This window comes from Pteropus vampyrus, unplaced genomic scaffold (assembly GCF_000151845.1).
Source record: "Pteropus vampyrus isolate Shadow unplaced genomic scaffold, Pvam_2.0 Scaffold50, whole genome shotgun sequence".
NCBI lineage: Eukaryota > Metazoa > Chordata > Mammalia > Chiroptera > Pteropodidae > Pteropus > Pteropus vampyrus.
Genome location: NW_011888831.1, coordinates 4,520,227 through 4,530,207, shown reverse-complemented (window position 1 = coordinate 4,530,207; position 9,981 = coordinate 4,520,227). Strand labels below are relative to the sequence as shown.

At 41.4% G+C, this 9,981-nt stretch overlaps 1 protein-coding gene across 1 annotated transcript in view; it reads right to left on the bottom strand.

The window, feature by feature from the left end:
* Nucleotides 1-567: 567 nt before the first annotated feature.
* PITPNA (phosphatidylinositol transfer protein alpha) overlaps nucleotides 568-9,981 on the bottom strand; it is a 31,467-nt gene continuing 22,053 nt past the window's right edge. The window contains exons 11-12 of the mRNA XM_011359886.2: nucleotides 4,178-4,243; nucleotides 568-3,104 (exon numbers count right to left, since the gene is read on the bottom strand). Of these exons, the coding sequence (XP_011358188.1) occupies nucleotides 4,199-4,243 (45 nt within the window). The 3' untranslated portion in view covers nucleotides 568-3,104; nucleotides 4,178-4,198. The remainder of the gene's footprint in view (nucleotides 3,105-4,177; nucleotides 4,244-9,981) is intronic.

Genomic DNA, 9,981 nt, shown 5'->3' with positions numbered 1-9,981 from the left:
TGGAGGGTTCGTGGACTCAGAAAATTAGCCGTCAACGAATGAAGTTACTGCCTCTATATTCTGACCAAACATGAAATTATTTACTTTGCCAAGTAAGATTAACTACGATGTCCTTCAAATCACTGGTTCTTAATATTTAGGATGGGAGTGGGGAGGACAGTGCATGGAATTCTTTGAGGATCTAAGAGAGCAGTGACTTTCCCCAGAACACAATTTTACAAGGATCTTCATGAGGGTCAGACCCTGAAGCAAGGTTAAGAACTCCTACTTGAAGTGTTTTGCTTGGTAGGATGGGAAAAAAGAGGGAGACGTGAAGAGGAGGGGAGATAAAAGCACAAAGGAAATACTGCCAGTAGGACTTGTCCAAATTATTTTCAGATATGTGATGTCTGCATAAATAAAATGGTCGGGGATGTTTAATTTACAGAAATCCACCTGCAGAAATTTTCAGAGATATCTTATACTTTTTCCTAGTCCTTCCCAGGTAAAATGGGGGGCAAAAGTTTGAGGATATCTAACTTGTAAAATGGACATGAGGACATCACCAATAAGCTCGACTCCAGAAAACTCTGTCTAGGATTTTATTAGACTTTTTTTCCCCAATATACCTGTATTGGAAGATTGAGACAGAAAGGCACAAACTCACAATAAGGTAATCTAATCAATTCTACAAAGTGTATTTTGTAAAAGAAGTAGCACTAAGAACCAACCAAAATAAGTCAGGGAGTCCCAGCAGGGACTGTAAGAGAACTTGGGAAGATATACACGTGCCCACAATACTGACCCTGTCCTTGACCTCTCTCCCATGAGAAGGCTGGAGCTCAGCACCCCTCCTACAGAAGCATGGCTACTTCCAGCTGGGATTGTGACTCTGGAAATCTAACGGAAGCAGTGGTCTGAAGGGGCATCGTACATCCTCAGGTACTACCTTGGAGCTGAACCTTTCACCATAAGCCCCTCTGAGTGTTAGTTGGTTTGGAGTGGGGTGAAGAGGGGAGGGGGATACTTAAAAGACACCAACACTGTTGCCCAGCAGCAACACTATCCATGGGGATGGAGTAGACCAGGGACATCCCTCCTTATGTTTATGTGGGCTGAAGCCCCAGATCCAAATTCTAGCTCAGCTCATGTGGATGCTTTCAAACTGGGGAAACAGGTGGAAGTGGGAGAGACAGAACAGGCAGACAAAGAGTGAGCCGCCATCAGAGCTAGAGTGATATGTGTGAATCTCAGAGACGACCTGAAGGAAGGAGACTAACATCTGACCCTTAAACCACCTAAACAACTGTCTGCTTAGAATATCACCAGTTGTTTCTCCAAGGATAACCCATATCTGGACTTCACTTAGTCGATGAATGAAGAAGGGAGAGCTTTAAGCACAAATATAATTATAGCTAATACAGCTTGTAGGAAAACATTTATGTTTTTCTCCAGGAGGAATGCCTCTTCAACTTTCCCAGTCAAATAAATGTGGCCAGTTAAGATGTTAATAACCAACTGAACTGCACCAGATCCATTGTTACTGTAGACCCCACAAAGTGAGACTAAAAGGGAGGTGTAAAAGGACATCCCCAGTTCCCAAAGAAGGTCTGAGCTAAGCATGCTGAGGGGTCTGAGTCTGTCCATCCTTGCCCCAGGAGGGCCACCGGGGAGCATCCTTCAGGATGTCACAGGTGCAATCCTGAGACACTCCCTTATTCCACTTAAAAGTGAGTAAGGCAAAACAAACTGATGAAAGCATGAGGACAAATTATCTCATCCTACTTCTTGCTCCCCCAACAGAGATTTTGTCTCATTAGCAGCTGCACCCAGGCTAGCATGAGCTAGGATCACTGCACATTCAGCCAACATACACAAGGTTTGGGAAATGTCAGGTAACACCACAGCTATCTGATTCGCCCACTGGGAAGGCATATTCAGGTTCTTCCAAGTTGTAGGGAACTCTGAAGCACTCGGCAGCTTCTATTCCCAGGGAGCCTGCACTTTCTCACCAGCCTACTTTGGTAGAGTTCTATACTACAGTCACTAGTTGCTTTTGATTGTCCAGGACAGAACTCAGCATGGGGACAGGACGAGCTGAGTTCTTGGTCCTCAAATCCTTTCTAGCAACTGGAGACAAGAGGGAACATGTTCTGCTGGGAAGAAGCTTTTTGCATGCTCGTTTTGTGCAGCATGAAAAGATCAGGACTCTGTGTCCTCACCAGCCTCAAAGACAGAGGACAGGAATCTAAGAAAGCACAGAGAAAAGAGGATTATTGCTGAGTGACAGCACCAGCCCAAACAGGAAGAGGAGCATGGACATATAGAGCTCCTCAAGGGGGCAATTAATTAGTATATGTAGGGCAAACTCAATTCTAAGGGCCATACTGGACAAGTCCCTCCAGGTGGAGAACTGACCTGGGCATATTATGGGCTCTGCAGAGATGCGGACAGAGTGGGCAAAAGGAGGGCAGAGAAGCCATAGGTGTTTCTAAGACTAGTGACCAGAGATCTAATGCCTAGGGTAGAGGTTATGTGTATTTGTTAAATTTTCAAAACAGACTAGTTGGTGCTTAGAGCACTCAATGGGTTATTGGGAACAGTGGTCAGAGTTATGAAGCCACATTGCTGTTCTGAGGAACTGGGGGTAGGGGAAATTCTGTATTTCTAACTCATCCCCTTTCCCCAGGTGAGCACTCAAAATTGCAAAGATTTGCCCAGGAAGCAGAATACCTCAATTTATCCCAGGGTTGAAAACAAACTTAAATCATTTAAATCACCACATCACAAAAAAGGCAGCTATTTTGAAAGACTAAAATGTCACTTGGAAATAAAGAGGGGGGGCACACAGAAATGAGTTGAGAACACAATGGTCGGAGAGGGAGGAGCTGTAAATACAGCAACCTATACGCCACATATCTCAGAGGAGCAGGCTCCTGCACACACGGGCTTCATAATACCAGACGGTCTATTTGTTCACAATATTAAAGGGCATCTAGAATTAGCTACAGTAAGGGATCAAAAGTTGCCTGAAGAATGGGCACAGAAAGGCTGCGTCCGAAGATGGCCTGTCACTCAGGAGGGTGGAGCTGCTGGGCCTTCCTGTTGACCACTGTCTTGCAAAACTAGAAGAGAAATAAAATAATATGTTAAGAAAGCAACAGGAAAATAGAAGCATTGTAAATCATCATTGATGGAGGAATTTCAAGAGGAAGAAGGATGCTAGTCGGTATGTTGGGGGTTGGGGAAGAGAGAAAATAAGGTCTATACAGTGACTAGAAGCTGACATTATAGCAATCCACTAATTCTACCCTTTTATCTCCCAGAAGTTCTCAAGCACATGGGTCAGGGAGAGCAAGCAGAGGTTTGCATCACTGCTAGTGAGAACGCAGGCCTCCATAGCTCTTTAGTGCTAGAGGATAGCCAGTTTTTATTTGACAAAATAATTTCTCAGAACCTGATGGTGAGCAGGGCCAAGTTTTTCATCCATGACCAAGCCCAGCTGCTAGAGTAACAATGAGTCTGGAGGTGTGCAGGCACTGGGAGCAATTAGAAGGAAGGGAACTGGGGAAGAGTGACTATGACAAGGGACATCCCATCCTGGTCGTATGACCTGGGCAGAGATATTCTCTAAGTGTCTGAAAGATGCTGCCTCTGATGAGGACAGCTACTTAGTATGGGACCAGGGTGGGTATACAGAGGAAGGAAATGAAGCACCAGACACAACAGTGAACACTAGGAAAAGCTGTGTGGCCAGCAGATTTTCCAAGAGAGGGACAGGGAATGCCAGCAGTTGGGAGTTAGGAACTGGCTCTGGCACAGGGGCTATAGGGAGTGCCCCAGAGTGCCAGCTGCAACTTGAAATGGTTCAAGTAAGGAGAGGAAGAGTAATTAGTTGCAAGTAAACTTCAATTCTGCATTTACTGCTCCCCACCCCACCTTCTCACCTCCCTGTCCATGTCTCTATGTAGTTCTTTATAAAATCACGTGTCCCTAAAATGTCTTACTAGTCGTAAGTTCTTTCAATGGAAGCCTGAGAGCATGACAAGCCTGTTTAGCATGGCAGCCATCACTGTTCTAGAGGGCAGGATGAAGAATAAAGCAAGTTTTCTGACTTCATAGTGAGCTGCTGAGTCCTTGAGGACCCCAGCTGATTTTTAGCATCTATGACATGCACAGTGAGAAACTGGGTACATACAGTGCAGAAGGGGGGGTGGCTTTAGTCATCCGCTGTCATTCCTTTCACTGGGTCCTTTTGTCTCATCTGCAACAGAAACAGAAAATTTAAAATTTAAAATTCCTTAAATTTTTTTTAAAAGACAAAAGCATGCTCATTAAATGTAAGCTCACTAATGACCATTCACATAAATTTTCAATAATGAGAGACAAATAATTTAATGTCATGGGAGCAAAGCTCCTTGAGCCTCACCCAGATTCTTATGTACTCTGAGAGTTCACTGCTAATCCAAAGCCAGGTCGTTTTCCTACTGCTTGAAATAAGATGCAACTTCCTATCAGAACTCAACAGCTTCCCCTACTCTCAGAGACAAGGTGCCTGCCCCACAGGGTACCAATGAAATAAAAATTCATTATCTCACTCTTACCATGAAATGCTCTAAGAATGCTTATTTCCTGTTTCCTGGGGCCTAAATGACATGAGAGATTTTATCTGATGTTTGTGGTATTCCTCGGGTCAAGCCACTGCAGGCTATATATATACATATAGTCAAGGAACATGAAAATAGAAATTCCTATCTTGGTTTATTTGTTTTTTTAACAGTGGTTTCCTCTAGGAATGAAGCCAGGGGTTGGAGGAAAGGGACTTTTATTTATTTATCTATTTATTTATATGAACTTATATTTTTTAATATTTTCTATATCTTTTGAAAATTGCTTTTACCATTAAGTAGATATGAAACACTCTTTTGACTTAAAAACTAGTAAAAGTATCAATGTTAATATCATGGTTGTGATATTATACTGTAGTTTTGGCAGATACTGCCATTGGGAGAAACATCTCTACTATTTCTTATAACTGCATGTGAATATTATAATCATCTCAAAATAAAGAGTTGAATAAAAAAAATAAAGCTAGTAAAAAAAATCAGTTTAAGACACTGAAAAGTAACCACAAAACAATTAGCATTTCTGAAGGAACACAGATATGAGCCACATGTGGCACTGTTTTTAGAGCCTCTTTAGAAAGCCACTTTACAAATAGGTTCAGCTCTTTGGGAAAGAAATATGGCAATAAATAATAAGAGTCTTAAATTCTCTAATTCCATTTGTAGGAATTTATTCTAAGGAAATAATCCAAATTACTAAAAAACTGCACAAAAATTTTCATCACAGCATTATTTATAACAGTGAGAACCTAGAAACAACATGAAAGGAAATTTTAACATAGGGTAATGACAGAGTACAGTATTTTTGTTTCAGTCAGATACAAGTATGTGAAGAAATTTTTTAGTGGGAAAATACTTTGTTATAATGCTTCATTAGAGAAGAAGGTAAGATAACCACCTGGCACATGCAGTACAATCATAACTAAGTAAAAGTGTGTAGAAAGACTTAGAAATGTGGGAAGATGTTTCTAGTGGTTGTTTTTAAATGGTGAGAGTACAAGTGATTTTTTTCTTTCTACTTTTCACAATTTGCCAAAAGACATTTAATGCTTATATATTACCTTAATATTGAAAAATGAAATCATATTCAAAAGGAAAATAAAGCTACTCCCATATTTCAAGATGTTGTCCAATATTCTTGGTGGTTTGCCCTGGGGTCAATCATTGCTAAGCAGGTCAGAGGGAATTTAGACTTCATGGGACAGTGCCATCCTCTACATACAGGGATCCCTCAGCCTCAAAAGACCTAACTATACCTTCTGCAGACACTATGAGAATCTCAGATTCTAATTTCCCATGGCCCAGCAGGTGAGCTAGGCACCTAGTGGTTCCTCTTTATCAGCCTTATCCTCAGAACTTATATCTACCACAATCCCAAATTGGAAACTTTGGGGTAGAGTGTCCTGCTAGGTAGGCACGTCACTGCACAGGGACCTTTATAGAGTCTCTGGGTAACCAGTCCAGAGTTTAAGGTTTAAAACTCTAAAACTGATGGTGATCCATTAGTCAAAAAGCCACAGGATGAAGCAAGGGCTTTCTGCACCAAGATTCAGGTAATGAAAAAGGGACAGGGACATTCACATGTAAGCATACGATGGGAAGACTGGCTACAATGGGGCTCAGAGACAGCCCTCAAGGTGGGCCAGCTGTGCAAGAGTGTCATGTAGCCTCTTAGCTCCATCATGAAGTACCAGGTTCGGAAGGGAAGGATTATAAAGGGATCAGAGGAATCATGGAGCCAACAGGGACTTAAAGAGAAAGACCCACAGGGAAGGCTGGGAAAGAAAATGTTGCAGAATGTTAATCGTGCTCTAACACAGCATCTTTACTGTTTTTCAGGAAATGTTCTAGAGCAGGGGTCTCCAACTCCTGCGCTGTGGACTGGTACTGATCTGTGGCCTGTTGGGCTACATAGCAGAAGGTGAACAGTGGGCCAGTGAGCAAAGCTTCATCTGTATTTGCAGCCACTCCCCAGCACTAGCATCATGGCCTCAGCTCCACCTCAGGTCATCAGGCATTAGGTACTCACAGGAGCACTGGTCACTGGTGCCAAAAAGATTGGGGACCACTTTCCTAGAGAATCCAGTAAATAGGGAAACAAGTTTTCTTTAAAAATTTTAAATGTGTTCTCTTTCCCCAGACTCATTAGCTACAGAATTAATGGCCAAAGGCCCAGGAGGCACTTGGTTCAGTGAACTAGAAGATATCCTTCACTTTTCTGTCTTAGTCTCTTTATCTATAAAATGAAAATAATACTTAAGGCACAGGTTGCCATGAGGATTTGATGATATAATTAATGTAAAACGCTTACCACACGACAGGCACACAGTAAGACCTCAATAAATGTTAGCTTCTAGTGATAATAAAAATGTTTTTATTACCTTCATGTTTAGGAGACAGTAAGTTCCCCACTACAGAAGGTGATCAAACACAGGCTGTTAAGGAAGCTACAGAGAAGATTGGATATAATTGGACTAAATGACATTTAAGGTGCCTTCTTCCATTCTGAGATTATGAGTCTCTTAAGAAAGCAAGAGCAAGGGAGAGGGAGAAGAAAGAGAGAGAGGCAGGGAGGGAAGGAGGAGGGAGGGGAAAAGGAGAGAGGGAGAGAGAGGTAGAGGGTGGGGGGAAGTAGGGGGAGGGAAGGGCAACAGCTTTCCTGTAGGCACACATTTCCTGACAGTTTTCTTTTTACGGCAAAGGACTAATCTCTTTATCCCTTGTTTCTCAAATCCTTGAGCCTCATCCAAGAATGGTAGGTCCACCCCCCCACAGGGACTAGAGTTATAACAGTAGTGACTGTGGCCTTATAGTGACCCCTCATAACTCACAAAAAATCCACCGACACTGGACTACACACTAGTTTATAGAATAAGATTCATTATTCCTATTGCAAACTTGCAGTGAATCATGCTATTCCTTCCCAAACCCTACTATGACAGTAAAGGAATATAAAAAGATATAAAGTCACAAAGACAAGAACAGAAGAGACAACAACAGCTAAGAGATGGTAACAACATTCTGGAAGATGAAAAAGGATGGGTGAGTAGCAACTAATTCTCAGAGGAGCCTGAGATGACCAACTTGTGTTGTGTTCTCCAAAAACTCAGGAACTGAAAACAGGTGACTTCTTTAAAAGTCCAAATAAAGAACAGTTAGCTTTGGTGTTTCCTCCCCCAGTTCTCATAGTCAAGTAGCCATGCCCCCTTCCTGCCACAGGAAAGCCAGGGGGTTCACTCTTGGGCCCCCAGGCTCAGCTAAGGACCAAGTGGACATGATACAGAAGACAAAGAGATTAAGTTAAATCCAATGCATGGTAAGGTGAGCCCACCAGAACCTTTTTCCAGCTCAGCTCCCAGAATGCTAGTTGCCTGACCATCCCCCTCTGTAAGCAGGCAACTAGAGAGTCCTCTCTAGAAAAATGACTAGCCTGATAAAAACAGACTCAGGATCCTGAAGCAGGGGACCCCAGTGTAACTGACTACCCTGTAATGAAGCCCATCCAGTGATTCAGAGATTACAATCAGCTTTTTAGACCTTCACTCTTAGATGTAAACAGACAGCCAAGGAATGCCAGTTAATTGAGGAAAGCCCCTAACATAAAACAGAGAATCTAACAAGAAAAAGGAGCTCAGAGGATACAATATTCAGTGGAGCAGAGACACCTCAAAAACTGAACACAAAAACAAAAAAACTATAGCATCAGAAAAAGTTAATGCATGTAAGAAAAAAGAAAAACCATTTTTAAAAAACACAGAACAAGAAATGCTTAAAAATGTTTTAAATTCAATTGAAGAGAGAAAAGTTAACATTGGAAAATGTCTCCCAGAAAACAGACAAAAGAGAAGACATAAGAAAATTAGAAGGTCAATTCATGAGGTCCAACTTCCAACTAATAAAAATTCCAGAAAGAGAACAAAGAGAAAGGAGAGAATTGTGAAACATAACACAAAACCATTTTCCAGAACTGAAGATCTTTAGATCAAAGTGTCTACCAAGTGGGAGCAAAATGAATAACAACGGACCAAGGTCAACCACATTATTATGCAATGCACATCACACCCCCAAAAAACTAAATCATCCATCTAAAGACTGGAAAACAAAACCTAATGAGATAGACATAAACTAAGCTAACAAAAAGGGAGGCAATTGCTAACTTCTTAAAATTATACAAGAAAGGAACAAAAATCAGAGTAGACTAAAGGACTCAGTTGGGAAAAAGAATGATAGTTGTAATAATACAAATGCTGAAAAATGAATGAACCCAAAATTGTGATACTGAAAGATGGAGAGGGGAAGAGTGTGAGTAGTGAGTAATGTAAAACAGCTAAATCTTCCATAGGAAGAAGGTGATGTTTAATATCAAAAGTTGAGAAATTAAGAGCACAAACCTATTTTTTGGAAACAGAGGTAATTAACAAAAGAAATGACCATAAGAACACAAGGGGCAGGACCTCGGGCCGGATAAAGGAGGACAGCTTCTTCCTTGTAGGCCTGGCATACTAAGTTTTAAAACTATAAAAATACTTTTGGAGGTGATGGATATGTATGATTATGGCACTTATTATGGTGGTGGTTTCATGGGTGTATACTTATCTGTAAACTCATCAAGATGTGCAGCTTTCTGTATATACCTCAATATAGTGGATTTGTTTTTTTTTTTTTTTAAGTAAAATAAAACTGAAACTTTGATATTTTTAGAAAGAGGAAAAAGAAAAGAAAATAAACCAGTAAGCCAGAGCTACATTTAACATACAAAGGTAATGTTATAGTTAGTTGCTAATAGGCTCAAAACATACATAGTAACACGTACTTGGTTTTGCTTTCTCTTCCGCTGCAAACTCTTAAAAATTTCATTTCCAAACAGCGTTTCCTACATTTACAGTCACCGTGGAGGACAGTGGTCATCTAAGTTTTTGGCATAATTCTCCAGAGTGGAGAAACAAGCAAAGATAGGGGTAGGGATTGAAAAAGAAATTCCTAATGACGAGGGCTCTCAAAGTTTGGATCTGAGGGAAGCAGATCCAGTGGATCCTCTGGAGAATTCTCCCAGCTCTAAGAATTCCAATTCCACCTAGAGCAAAAGGCTGTCTGCAAAAGCTTTGGTAACCCTGTGTACTTTAGGCTGGCCTTTGTCAGACAGTGGGTAGCTGAAACTCTAGGCTAAACCCTCCAAAGGCTCCGTGTTCCTCCGTTGGGTCTATTTTCTTTTCTTTTTGTCAGGACTAGGGTAACTAACAGACTCAGGTCTCTCTCTCATACGGTCAGAATAGCCAGAGCCCTGGACATTAAAATCTACCACTTCCTGAAGATCCCCAGCAGAAGAATCAGAAATTGTGTCCAAAATTCTGCAACTTCCCTGCCAAATGTAGCTGAA